Source organism: Perognathus longimembris, chromosome 5 (genome assembly GCF_023159225.1).
Source record: "Perognathus longimembris pacificus isolate PPM17 chromosome 5, ASM2315922v1, whole genome shotgun sequence".
NCBI classification, from domain to species: domain Eukaryota; kingdom Metazoa; phylum Chordata; class Mammalia; order Rodentia; family Heteromyidae; genus Perognathus; species Perognathus longimembris.
In genome coordinates this window covers 50,171,413-50,186,259 of record NC_063165.1, presented here as the reverse complement: position 1 = coordinate 50,186,259, position 14,847 = coordinate 50,171,413, and the positions used below count along the sequence as shown (strand labels likewise).

Sequence of the window (14,847 nt, the reverse complement as noted above, 5' to 3'; positions counted from 1 at the left end):
ATTTCTTGTGAGGCTGGCACTCTATCATTTCAGGCACATCTCTAGCCTGAGTTTTTTGCTGGTTATTTTGGAGATGGAGTCTCTTGGGCTTTTTCCCTCCAGCTAGCTTTGAATCATGATCCTTTAGATCTCAACATCCTGAGTAGATAGGGTTGTAAGCATGATCCACTGGTGCCCAGCTTATGCAAATATCTTAATGACTACATACATAATATGCTGTCATTTGTGTATAACTTTATTTGCTTAACTAATCTATTCTGTAGTTAGAAAAAACAAAAGGATATTTTAACTACAGTTTTTTCTATAATATATCCATCTTTACTTTAAAAAAATCAACATACATTTGTTGTACAATATTTCATTGTGTGGAATACACAATTCAATGTGCCCCATCAGCTTCACGGCCTCTTATTCTTTCCCACCCTACTCCCCCTTCTTAAAACAATAGCAACAGGTTTCATTGTTTGATTTTCATAAATGCTGTGTTGACCATGCTCCTTCTCATTCACCCCTTTTGTTAGCTTTCTTCCTCCTACTAGTACCCACATCACCATCCAGTCCCAGTCCCATTTTATTTTCCTGTCATTTATTTTCTTTCTTTCTTTTTTAGTGTGCATTTCACCAAAAGTTTCACTGTGGCATTTCAGTTGTATTTATATTATGTTTTGCTCAGAATAGCCCTCTCTGTTTCTGTTTTTTTTTGTTGTTGTTGTTGTTGTCGTTTTGGGCCAGTCCTGGGCCTTGGACTCAGGGCCTGAGCACTGTCCCTGGCTTCTTCCCGCTCAAGGCTAGCACTCTGCCACCTGAGCCACAGCGCCCCCTCTGGCCATTTTCCATATATGTGGTGCTGGGGAATCGAACCCAGAGATTTATGTGTAGGAGGCAAGCACTCTTGCCACTAGGCCATATTCCCAGCCCTTCTATGTTTTTTTGTTTGTTTATTCTTTTTTTTTTTTTTTTTTTGGCCAGTCCTGGGCCTTGGACTCAGGGCCTGAGCACTGTCCCTGGCTTCTTCCCGCTCAAGGCTAGCACTCTGCCACTTGAGCCACATCGCCGCTTCTGGCCGTTTTCTGCATATGTGGTGCTGGGGAATCAAACCTAGGGCCTCGTGTATCCGAGGCAGGCACTCTTGCCACTAGGCTATATCCCCAGCCCCTGTTTGTTTATTCTTAATGAAGTGTTTTAGAGGGAGAAAAGGGAATCAAATCCTTGTTGTCTGACCATATTCACACCTTCTTTTCTTTTCTCTTCCCTTTTCTTTACTTTTTTCTGCCAGTCCTGGGGCTCGACCTCAGGGCCTGGGCACTGTTCCTGAACTTCTTTTGCTCAAGACTAACACTCTTGCCACTTGAGCCACACTCTACCTCTGGCTTTTTGGTAGTTCATTGGAGATTAGAGTCTTATGGCCTTTCCTCCACATACTGGCTTTGAACCACAATCCTCAGACCTCAATCTTCCTTAGTAACTAGGATTACACATGTGAGCCACTGGTGCCCAATTCATTCTTTTCATTAAAAAAAAAAAAGATCCTATGTTGTTACCTACAAGCTAATACATTTTGACCAAGCTGCTGCTGTCATTGTATGGTAGGCTATCTATCATATTTTGTTCCTAGTTTGGTAGATTCATGAAGCTTGTTGATTTTAAATACAAACTTTATTAACTTTAAGGCTAAAAAGCAGACAAACCAAATGAAAACTGAGGCCCTTGACAAAGTGCTAGGTAGTCAAGTTTCTGTAAGGGGTTGATGAAAGGCCTAGCTTCTAGCCCAAAGTTCTTTGTGTTAATGTATAAGAACTTTCTTGCATATTGGGCATACTCCTTGCTAAGATGCTGAGTTTAGTACTTAACTAACTTGATGAAGAAATTTGAGAAATAGAATTTCTATGCTGGTTAAAAAAACTAGCAGGTAACATGACTCATATTGAGTCATCCTAAATTGCCCAGTATGGTACTTAACACACAAGAAGCATTCAGTGAATGTTTTTTGAGAGCAAATATCCTTTGAAAGCATTATCTACATGAATTCTTAATACCTGTAGGTGGGAGGAACTTTTTAGGAAGGTTGGTACCCTGCTAAAATAGTAGTAGAATTTTGAAAGTTGTTTTGAAATATAAGAATTGAGCACTATTTTAAGAAGAAGAATCTAGAAATGTAAGTAGCAGTCAAAATCAAGAATTATTTTAATGTACTTACATTAGGATAATTTCTTTTATTTAGACCCACCCTATAAGAAATTATCCAAGAATTTCCAGTTTTGTTTGGGTTCCTTTGGTAGTTTTTGTTTTGTTTTTGTTCTTTTGTTTATTTTGTTTTGAGTTAGGGTCTCACTGTATAACCTTGGCTGATCTCCAACTCATAATCTTCCTGCCTTGTACTGGACTTAAATGCTTGACTTTTTTTTTTCTTTAAGTAGTTGTACAAAAGCATTGCCATTTTAACAAAGCAGTTTATGATTACAATATATCATGATCAGTGTCACCCCAATTCAGCATTCTTTTTTTTCCCATAACTTGGAGTTTATTTCATTTAGCATCATCTTATGTGTTCCTAGGTACATAGCTATATTCTGTTACTTGCTAAGCTGAAGCTCATGATTTTCAAATTCCTTTGTCAAGGCTCAGCAAGGAATTAGCCTTATACGCTATGGAAGAAACACACAATAGTCCTTCACACTGTGGTATAATTTGGCCTAACAGAGAGCCCAGAAATTGAAATGAAATCATTATCAGATGCTACTATGCACTAATTGGAGTTAAGATTAAAAAAATATGAAAATATAAAATGTAAGAAAGGATGGAAAGTAAAAGGAGCTCTCATTCATTCCTGATTAGAATAAAAAAAATATAGACACTTTAGACGGTATCATTCTATGATCCTATTCATTTGACATTCTGGACAGATAGATGATGTTCCAAAGGCCAGTTGTAGGTATTGATAGTTTGTGACAAAAATGATGCACAGATGATTGAACTAAAATTGTTGCATCCATAGTCAAGGGCTGGGGTTTGTTGTTTCCTGATTTCTATTTCAGGAGTCATATAGAGGTGAGTTTCTTCTCAGGTATTTATCCTCAGCTCTTAAGTGAGTGGAATACCACATAGGATCAGTCATCAAATGAGGACTGAAGATCTCAGAGGAGTCTTCACAACAGATAGAACTCTACTTTGCCTCATCTTCAGCCCTGGTATACTCCAAGCAAGAATGGTTGGATGTAGCATTCCCGTCCTCTAATTCTGATCTAAGTATACCATTATGTCAGGGTATTTAACAGAGAATAGAAAAAGAATAGCTTCAAGCACAGCCAGGCTTTAGTTAGGCCTCTAGACAAACTGAGAGGATCTTGTACCATATAAATTGGAGCCACCATCTGTGATTTTTGAGGCCAGTGTGTGAAGCAGATCACTCCACATTTCCTTTTCATGGCTTTCATAGAGATAGAAATCTCATTCTGAGGAACTCACAGAGAGTCCAGTAACAAAAAAAGAGATCATGCTCTGACAAGGATAAATATAAATATGAAGATGATAGATGACCATAGAATTGAATGCAAACCCATTTTCATCATGGGAGAGCAATTCAGCATTCTTACCCATCCCTCTTCTACCCACCCTTTCTCTTCTTAATTTTGTAAGACATACATTGAATTCTTTACTGCATTTTTTCCCTCCTCTCCTCTTCATTCATGTACCCATTCCCCTTTGACACCACCCCTCCCCTTTTGAGTACCTGCTTCCTGGTGTATTTTGCTGCACTTTGATTTTGCCTTTCTAAGGAATGACACTATTTGAGATCTCCCTTGAATCTACCATATTTCAGGTAATACATTTCTCTACCCTTGCATACCACCCAACATATTCACTTCTATGTTTATTAGCTAAACCTAGCTTTCACATATAAGGGAAGACATGCATCCTTTGTCTCTCTGGGACTGACTTACTTCACTTAGCATAATTTTTTCCGAGTCTTTCCATTTCTTTACAAATAGTACAATAGATGAGTAAAATTCCTATGTATATATACCACATTTTCTTGATCTATTCATCCATTGAGGGGCATCTGGGCTGATTCCACACCTTAGCTATGGTGAATAGTGCAGCAATAAACATGGTTGTGCTGGTGGCTTTACTGTATGCTGGTTTGTAATCTTTTGGGCAAATGTCCAGGAGCAGAATTGTGGGATCATAGGGTAGTTTATTTACTTTTTGAGGAAACTCCATACTGCTTTCCAGAGTGGTTGAACAAGTTTACACTACCACCAACAGTATATTAGGGTCCCTTTTGGCTGCATCACTGGCATCTGTTCTTATTTGTTTTCTTGATAATAGCCATTTCAGTTGATTTGGGTGGAATCTTAATATTGTTTTGATTTGTATTTCCTTTATGGCTAGAGATGTTGAGCATGTCTTTATGTGCTATTGAACATTTTTACTTCTGAGAAACATTAGGACTCCTGGGCACAGGTAGGAATTTTCTGAGTAAAGATCCAGAAGCATAGCAAATCAAAGAAAGGACCAGGACCATATCAAACTAAAAAGTTTCTGCATAGCAAAGGATATAGCCAACAAACTAAAAAGACAGCTTACAGAATGGGACAGTATTTTTTCCAGCTACACATCAGACCATGCTTAATACCTAATAAACTTAAAAATTAAACCCTAAAAGAAACCACTGACTAAACTGGGCACCAGTGGCTCACACCTATAATCCTAGCTACTCAGGAGGCTGAGATAGGATTGTGGTTCAAAGCCATCCCAGGCAGAAAAGTCTGTGAGACTCTTTGTCGTCAATTAACCACCAAAAAACCAGAAGTGATGCTATGGCTCAAAGTGGTAGAGCACTAGCCTTGAATGAAAAAGCTCAGGGACAATGACTAGGCCATGAGTTCAAGCCCCATGACCAACACACAAACAAAATACACGCACATTAAAAACAAAACAATAACCCAATTAATAAATGGGCTAATGAGCTATGAAGAATGTTCTCAGAAGAAGAACTAAAAATGACCAATAGGCACATCAAATGCCTGGCTTCTAAATTCTTTTTTTTTTTTTTTGCCAGTCCTGGGGCTTGGACTCAGGGCCTGAGCACTGTCCCTGGCTTCTTTTAGCTCAAGGCTAGCACTCTGCCACTTGAGCCACAGCGCCACTTCTGGCCATTTTCTGTATATGTGGTGCTGGGGAATTGAACCCAGGGCCTCATGTATATGAAGCAAGCACTCTTGCCACTAGGCCATATCCCCAGCCCTGGCTTCTAAATTCTTGGACCATACATATACCACATAGCCCTGAGCTTCAATTTCATCTGTAAAGTCAGAAGGAGGTATCATTTAACAGTGGTCTTCAAACTCTTAGACCATATTGAAAGCTATGAAAATAAACACTGAATACAAAGTAATAATTATGAATCGCGCCAAAAATGATTTAGCTGGTATAGAGAAATTTGAAGCACAACTTTTTTCCAAAGTTATGTAACAATAAGCAGGAAGGTACAAATGTCTTCAGAAAAATCCTTGCTTTGAAAGAGGGTAATGTTTAGGAGGAAACTGATGATCTTTCATGCTGAAAACATAACATCTGTCTTAGTTCAGAAAACATTTGTGTACCTAATGTTTATACTAGTGGTGTATCTCCATATGGAGGGGTCTGGGTAAGAAGCTAGGTGTGTGAAATAAAGATGAACTGGTTGGGTAACTGTTTTGGAAGTCTGTGTGCAGTGTCTCACAAGGTAGCACAGATTTAGAGGAGAGCAGCTTCATTGTGTTAACAACCATCTTTCCCTTTTCAAGTAATTTAGCTTCATTGTTCATAAACATCAGAGGAACATGCAAATTAGAGCATGCTGAAATGCTTTTATTTGTCCAAGAATGTTTTCAAAGAGCTCCCTGCTGCTCAGAAAGAGTCCTAAGCAGCTGGCTTCCCTGAACTGTAGAACAAGCAAAAAGATGTTAAATAAGGATTAAAGGCTTTAGACAGCTAACTAGAAGATGTTAAATGTTTTCCCTGGCTCATTTGTGGGCCTTTTTCTTAATTCCACATGCAAGCTTCCTGTGAAAGAGCAGCTTCATGGGCTTCTGTGTTTTGGGTTATTTTTCTTCTGTCCAGAAGGAAAGATAAGAATTTAATATAATAGAAGATAAGAGCCAGATATAAAGCAGGCTGTGCTGATTTTTGGTTGTCTGCCCATTTGTAAGTCCCATTCCCCTCAGGCCCAATCAGCACAAATTGGTGTTAACTAGAATCTTATTTTATGAGTGAAATGGGCCTTGAAAATGGGCTGCTTTTTTTTTTTCATTTCTGAGCCCAACAGTGTCTTGAATATGGATTGCTTTCATTATGTGGCTTATAATCATCAAGTCTGGCGGCCCCCTAGAGCATAAGCCCATGACAAATGTTTGGCAAATTCCTGAGTAATTCTTTGGTTGTCTTCAGAATAACAGATGCCTCAGGGGCAGAGCCTATAGTGGAAACTTCTTTAAAGGTAGATGCATATGAATTTGAATGTTGAATTTGGCCCTTAGGAGCTGGATGATCTTTCTTGGGAACTTACCTGATTTGTAGAAGTATAAAATCAGTGATAAATAAAATGGACATTTCTTGTGAGCAAAGAAGAACTGGGGTTCTACAAAGTTGGCTTTAAAGAAGTGGGAAGCTGAATCACCTCCTTGAAGCCAAGGGTTTAACTTGGTTAGGACTTTGGGAAGTAAGTGCTTTCCTTTTAAGGCTGACAAGCAATTTTAGTGTCTGGTGTCATTATCTCCTTCCCTTCCTGCTAGGATTATGTTGTTTAGGCCAACTCTTCTTTGTCACATTGCCACTGGGTATCTATCAATTATGTGTAGGCCATTTGAGAGACATCAAGAAAGCATCTCTCAAAAGCACTTGCACATACACAAAATGCCCTAGGAATCTCCCTCCTGAAAGTTTGCTCAGTCTTTATCTCACTTTGCCAGGGGACTGTTGTTTCTAAAATTTAGACACGAGGCAGAGGGCAGTTGGGATTATTCTGTGGGGAAAGTAAATGTAGCTAGGCCAGAGGTTTCCAAACATATAGCCATGCAATGTGTAGGTTGATCAGTTGTATGACCTAACACGTATTATTTTCATTTTCAGTTAGAACCTTCGTGACAGAGTTTAAATTAAAGAAAACTTTTTTCAATACTACTGTGGAAAAACATTCAGATCTACATGAAGTTGCAAATGAAATGACCAAAATGGTGAGTTTCCTAAAAGGCCTCTCCTTGCCAATCCTTTGTTTCCAGGATAGATGGGAAGTACTTAGGTCACCCCTATTTCCAGGACTCCTTTCCTTTATGTTTGGAAAGCAAACGTTATAAAATAAAAAGTTCTTAACCATAGCTAGATGGCATGCACTAATGAGGACTGTGGGTGGGAGGAAAAACCAGAAAATCTTATTGTCCCACCTGCTGTTGACCTGCAGTGTGAATTTTTCTGTGTTTAAGGATCTTGGAATGCCAGAAGCTTAACATTAATGCTGATTATCAAGGGTTTAAGAATTCACCAGGGGCTGGGGATATAGCCTAGAGGCAAGAGTGCCTGCCTCGGATACACGAGGCCCTAGGTTCGATTCCCTAGCACCACATATACAGAAAACGGCCAGAAGCGGCGCTGTGGCTCAAGTGGCAGAGTGCTAGCCTTGAGCAGGAAGAAGCCAGGGACAGTGCTCAGGCCCTGAGTCCAAGGCGCAGGACTGGCCAAAAAAAAAAAAAAAAAAAAAAGAATTCACCGAACCCTGCCATTTTTTAGTATGGGGTTTAAAATCAGGGTCTCAAACTTGTTAAACGGGTACTCTGCCATTTGAGCCATTCTGTCAGTGCCTTTTTGCATTGGTTGTTTTCAAGATAAGGTCTCACTTTATGCCCCAGGTCAGCAATCCTATTTGTGTATGGCAGGTGTACACCACTATGCCTAGCTAAAAGATGGAGTTTTGTGAACTTTTATATTCAGACTTGTCTCAGCCCATCACCCCTCAGTCTCTGCCTCCCAAGTAGCTAGAATTACAGGCTTGAGCCACAGTGCCAGGCTACTCTTTCTTTGTCTGTTTTGTTTTTGTTTTTTTAAATAGGGAAAAATTGAGAAAAAAGAAAAATAGACATACAGATAATACATCTGAGATTTGATGTTCAGAAAATTAAAATTTACTATTACTGGATTTGGGGTGCGGGGAGAATGGTATTTGGAAGTTGAACCTAGGGCTTCACACTTGCTACATAGCCACTCCATCAGCCCAGATTAATTTATTTCTGATTTCTGTTTTACTTGTTCTTTGTGAGTTAGGGTTAGTATATTAGCCATGAATTATGTCCCTATAGGACTGTGAATTTTATTTGTATAAAAGATAGTCCAATTCCATTTCTTTATCTATCAAGCATTTACTCTATAACAGGGACCTCACCAGCTGGCTCCCTCCTATATGACCTTTGTAGATGACACACTGGCAGGGGCTAGAAGCTAATGACATCACCTGAACTCTCCAGAGCAGATGCACAGTTGGGGAACAGTCTGCTAAGTCACCTTTTCTTCCAATACAAGTTCAAGCATCCCTAAGACCAGTTTGTTTCAGTAATTCACTTGAATGACCCACTGAACTTAACTGAAAGTTATTATCTTCATAGTTGGCTTTATTACAGCAAAAAGTTACAGGTTAAAGTCAGACAAATGAAGATATGCATAGAACTGAGTCTGAAATGGTCCTAAGTGGGCTTCTAGTTGTTCTTTCCCTGTGGAGGTATGGACGGTGGTAATGCTTCTCAGCAACCATATGTGACGATATGTGTGACTTGGTGCCAACATGGAGCTTACCTGAGCTTTGGTGTCTGAAGCCTTTATTTAGCCTCTGTTGCGTACGCACAATTGACTGCCCATATGGCCAGCCTCAGTCTTTAATCCTCCAGAGGCTGAACCCGTACTACTTTAACTAAAGCCCTCACAACCGATCACATTGTTATACTTTCTGGAATGGCCCAGGATCCCATGTGTTTTTATCAGGCAGAATACTTCAAGGCTTAGGAATTATCTTGCATAACCTCTCTTTGGGCAAGGTTAAATTCTTTACAGTTTATATCGGCTAGCCCTTTGCTAAATATTCTTGTCATTCCACTACTGCTGCCTCTTCACTATGCTGTAGCTAGATACTTCCTTCAAAGTTAGTCTATAGGGATTTAGAACCCAGGGATACAGTCTTTCACATGACTTAGCTATTTTTGTTTTGTTTCCAGTATTACCATATAATTGGTTGGTGATGTGACATACCTGCTCCCAAGAAACAATAAAAAATAAGCGGCAGCTAGGAAATCCATTCATTGGGTCTTCTCTGAGATATCCTTCAGCAATACCTGGAAAAGTTAATAATGAAGCAAGAATAATAAATTTTTGCTATTAGACTATAAAGCAATGTTGTAAAAAGCTAAAAAGCCTTTGATAACATTCTGTATTTGACTTCATCTTTTGAAGAGTCAGAGGGCTTTGAGACACTGGCTTTGAAGACAGGTGGGTCTTCATGGATAAAATATTGAGGCCCTTGGCGCTCTAGAAGAGATCTCTAGCCACAATGATGGAGAGAGGGGATAAGGAAGTAGGCATAATACTTTATACTGCACAGGTATTCCCTGATCACTCTGAGGGCACAAAGCAAACACAGGGAGAGTAGCTATTAATTTGTTTTCAACAAAAGGGCCCTTGACCCATGTAATATAATTTTTCATGGAGAGCTTTTTTGAGGAAGACCTATCTTTGAATGAGGTTAATTCATTGTAGATTATGAGGGGTCTGTGTAGGGCTCAGCAGACCTGTGAGGGCCTAAAAGAAGCTATACCTTCCACGAATTTATTCATTATTCAGAGTCCAAATAAACAGTTGCCCCTTCATGTTTTGAAACCCTGGGTCTTAGGACAGATCTAATCCTTTGAAGATATTTTGCATCCATGGTGCTGTTCTGAACATCACTTCCTGCCAAGATTTCCCCACTAATTTACTATCTCTTTCTGTCCCTTTGTACTCAGTGAACAACAAAAAGGCATTTAAAAAGGGAACAAAAAAAGGGACATTGGTTCTGTATAAAGCTGCCTGCTGATAACTTGATGGCTGGAAAATGCCTATTTTATCCTGAAATAGGAATCAGTTTTTAGTCCAAAGCTTTTGTCTATCAGTTAATGACAGTCCTGTTCTTCTTTGCAGTTAAATATGTGTTTTTCAACATTACCTGGTTATATCCGATCTACAGTTCACGCTTCTAGGTAAGAAATAGAATTATATTTGCTTTTGAACCAGCCTGTGGAAAGCGGCGGCTGCTCTAACATGGGTGATAATAAAAACCAGGCTCTATTTTGACCAAACCACTGAGTAATCCAGGACCAAGGTCCTGGGCCTTTATTCCTTCACTGGAGAATGGCAGTGACACTTTCCAAAATCCCTGAGGACCAAATGCCACTTTAGGACAACTAAAATCTCACAAACTTTTCCCTTAGGGAGTCTAGTATGGTGGTGATCTCAGTGCAAGCCACGTTTTCCCTGGCCTCCAATGTGACACTGTTTGACCTGGCTGATGGGATCCAGAAATGTGTCAACTCCTGCAGCTCCTCTGCTGAGGTCTGCCAGCTCTTGGGGTCTCAAAGGAGGATCTTTAGAGGTAAGAGGAATTCTCCCTTGTAGTCAGGCACAGACCTAAAGAGAAACATAAGACATTTAGGGGTTAGGCCCAGGAAAGCTTACATAGGAAGGAACTTGTGATTGGAATGAATGTGAAACACAGTGCTTGATAGACACACAGGCACACACAGTTTTGTGTGTACATGGACTTGAAGGCAACTGATCCTAGGCACTCAACTTGTTTCTTCTATACAGTATAGAGGTGGGGGGAGAGACCTTATGAGCTGATAGAATAAAGAGAATCTACTCTTGTTTCCTGTGGGTACTGGAATTCAAACATGGAGTGGATATGCTTCTAAGTGACCCCCAAACCATCATCATGGTCATTACTACTCAAAAAATTTTAAAGCATGTAAAGTATTATTTTTTTACGTTTGTTTGAAAAGTCATATAAGACTAGAAGAATGTAGGGCAGAATTCTTCCAATGGTGTCAGTAATGATGAGGACTTTCCTATTCTGTTGTTTCTTTTTGTGATTTAAAAATTCTTAATGTAAAGGTGATGTACAGAGGGGTTACAGTTACATAAGTCAGGTAATGAGTCCATTTCTTGTCAGACAATGTCATCCCTTCTCTGGTGTCTCCCAGTTCTTTCCCTCCTATCCTACCCATAAGTTGTACAGCTCATTTTCAACATATCTGTTGCTTCTTGTCTAAAGTTTCTATGATGCATCTAGGGTAAGGTAAAGGAAGAAAGAGATTAGAGACAAATTAGGAAAGCAGACTGAGATCTTAAGATTGGGGGTTTCACACATCTATAGTGGGAAAACTATGCAGCAATCAAAAATGCATTTTTGCAAAGGGTCCAGTCCCACTTGGAGCATCATAAGTGATGAAAGTGGGTTCATTTTACCACATCACTAGAGCTGGCAAAGGATATAGAACCTAGTCTAAATCCTCCCATGTGGTAGCCAGATGATGGATATAAGTTGAAGGTATCAGGTTTGGGCACTCTATCTGCTGGTTAATTAAGGACTTTCCAGTTAAGTCAGGATTTTGTAACTGCTGGTCCAGAGAGCTTCCCGCGTGGGCCAATATATTGCAGAGCTTGGGATCTGGGTAGTTAACATTTCACTCCAAGATTAGTGCTGGAGGTTGACTAGTTACGTATTTTAAAAAAAAAAAAAAACGGACTAAACTCTTTGCAGTTGAAGTGGCTATCTTTTGAGAAATTGGTTAAAAAATTCATTGAGCTGAATTACCTTGTGCTGAAAATGAGGCTTTGGGGGTTTACTTTTTCATTTCTCTTGCTGAGGTCCCACGAGTGCCCATTTTTCCTCTTCCTTTAGGATGCTATCAATTATTTATAGACTACATTCTATATGATCGCCATTATACTAAGATACTTTTTTGTGTGTCCCCAACAAATGCTTGCATGCCTTGCAATTCAAGTGGCTGGATATTTGGATTTATAAAAGTCTTTTTATAACAACCCTGTCTATTTTCTTCTTCAGACAACTTGGATATAGCTTATAAGGAATTCCTGTGATCCTTGCTTCCTTACTGAGGCTTTCATTCTTTACTTTTTTTTTTTTTTTTTAAGAATAAAGACAGCTATACCTAATGGCTGAAAATAGACTCATATTCCTGGATTTCTACTCAGGCCTTCTCCAGGTTTTACCCACCATGCAACTTGATCTCTTCTGAACTTTTCTGAGTGCTAAAGAAGTGGACTCCCTATTTCTGCACAGGAGAATGTTTTAGCTTATAGGCAGCACTGGGGCACTCTGGATACCTCCATTAGGAAGGAGCATTTTCTCTCCTTTCGGTTCACAAAATGTCCACTTCCTTGCCTTTCGAAGAACTGTAGGTCATGGCCTCCAAAAGTTTAGAGACCTTGGAAATCCCCCATGGAATGTCTCAGCCCTAGAATTACTTAAGTGTTCATTGTCTGTTTTGGCGGATGTTATGCCTAGGAAAGACCATGGGAATTGTGAACATAGAAAAATCACATCACTGGGCTTAAAATGAAAATGAGATTATGTATGGCTCTGTTTGATGGATTTGTGACAGAATGTTCTTTGAGAATTTTTAGGAAACAACTCCTCACAGCTGAGGCGGGGCCTTATTCTCCTTGCTTATGCACAAAGCTGCTTCTGTGCAGGGAACTATTCCTTTAGCACAGTGATAAACATTTGCAAGTAGCCTGGATCGATGAACAGGATGTAAGGAAAACATGTCATTGGCTTCCAGAAAATATCTAATCGGGCCTGCCAGGTCTGACTTCTGGACAAGGCTAGTGCAGCCTAGATAGCTTTGCTGTCCTAAAAGTGAATAACAAAGTTTTCAAAGAGTTTAGATGAGGAATTGTGGAGGTTCAGTAGCTCTCTAGTGCCAGCTTTACAGTGTTTGCCTGGTGAGATTTTTCCACTTTAAATTCTTTCCCTTTTAAATAAAAACTTTTTACAATAAACAAAAGAAATTTTATCACACATACAAATGGGGCTCTGATTTAGCATGACAACTTCCACTGATAAAAGCAGGAAATTCAGTGTTGAGAATGAAATCGTGTCCTAAACTTACCTTACTGAGCCCAGGCTGTCCACCAGCCCCAGCTCTTAGGACTCATAAAAGGAATAGACACTGGGAATCTGTGTGGTCTGAGCCCTTTTGCCAGCTCCCATACTAGAACCTGCCTGGGCAAGGAGGAGTGTTGCAGTGTTAACAGCTGATACTAGGTTTCTTAATAGGTTGGAGTCTTTTTTAGGGCTGAGGAGAGAAGACTATGCTTAGAAAATGAGCAGCCACTCCTCATTGCACAGTAACTCATTGCCTTCCCATTGTAGCTCTCTTCCCAAGTTAAACTAGCCCTTGTCTTGCCTCTTGCACATTTCTGTCTTACTTTGCCCCACACATGGGTGGAACTAAGTTACTATTCACTATCCAGTTTGTTTCATATTTTTTGTTCTACTGCCTGTGGACCCCATTTACACATGCTTTTTTTCTGGGCCTATCTCAGAAGATGACATGAACTCTATTGTCGGCTGTATAAAACCTTATGGGGCAGGGGGATTTGGAAAGGAGGGAAGGTAGAAATAAAATGAGGGAGGTAACAAGTTAGATAAGAAGTGTACTCACTGCCTTATGCCTTACATATGAAATTGTAACCCCTCTGTACATCACTTTGACAATAAAAAGTAAAATAATAAAAAACCTTATAGAGGATCATATGCCCAAGTATGGATGCTTTTTGGTAAGAATGAAATGATTCTTTGTCGTCCATGAATTAATAAGATCCTAAAGTGAATATGGAAGCAGCCTGAATGATCCTCTCCTTGCCTGTTTCTTGACGGTGGTATGGTGGCTGATAAGCTGACAGAGCCTTTGTCACATATGTACCCTTATACAAAATCCCAAAGACCTGGAGATGAATAAACCTCAAGGAACCATCACTGTAATTAGGGGACAACTAGGTAAACATAACTACACTCCAGCTCTGGGTATGCAGATTATTTCTCATAACTTTCCTTGCAATAAGTCTCTATTAGGAAGCATGTAGTTGTTGCTACACTGCCAGAAGAAGTGGTTTTGGCCTCTCTAGGCGAGGAGAAGGAAATGTGTATCCCATGGACCATGAAATCATTTGGTACATGGCAAGACAGATGCTTATGCTTCACATATACACTTCTTGATGGCTGCCCTTGGCCATCTGCTTATGCTGATAATCTTGCATGGACCATGAATGATGTTATAAATATCCAAATGGTTCTAAGCCCAAAAGAAAGTCCCCTTAAGCTTGGTACTGGAGGCTAACACAGGTAATCATAGATATTTAAGAAGCTAAGATCTGAGGTTCTTGATTTAAAGCTAGCCCAGGCAGACAAATCTGAGAGACTCTTTATCTCCAGTTAAACAGCAAAAAGTTGAGAATGTAGGTATGGTTCAAATGATAGAGTGCAGACCTTGAGCAGAAAAGCTAAACAAGATCCTGAGTCCCTGAATTTAAGTACAATTTAAGTACTGGCACAAAAAGGGGAGGGTAGAATCCCCAACCCTACTCGGCCATGCAGAGACACAGACCAAGACATGCTTTCACCTGAGGTAAATCTGGCCAGTGTGAGTTGGTTTTGGTCCTGTCTCAACTAATCTCAACCCAGAAAATGGTGTCTTTTTGTGATCTATCTTTCTTTCTTTCTTTCTTTCTTTCTTTCTTTCTTTCTTTCTTTCTTTCTTTCTTTCT

At 39.7% G+C, this 14,847-nt stretch overlaps 1 protein-coding gene across 1 annotated transcript in view; it reads left to right on the top strand.

Annotated features, from left to right (window-relative positions):
- Nucleotides 1-14,847, top strand: part of Heg1 (heart development protein with EGF like domains 1) — a 93,177-nt gene that overhangs the window by 50,882 nt on the left and 27,448 nt on the right. Inside the window, exons 10-12 of the mRNA XM_048345831.1 lie at nucleotides 7,114-7,217; nucleotides 10,198-10,256; nucleotides 10,488-10,648. Of these exons, the coding sequence (XP_048201788.1) occupies nucleotides 7,114-7,217; nucleotides 10,198-10,256; nucleotides 10,488-10,648 (324 nt within the window). The remainder of the gene's footprint in view (nucleotides 1-7,113; nucleotides 7,218-10,197; nucleotides 10,257-10,487; nucleotides 10,649-14,847) is intronic.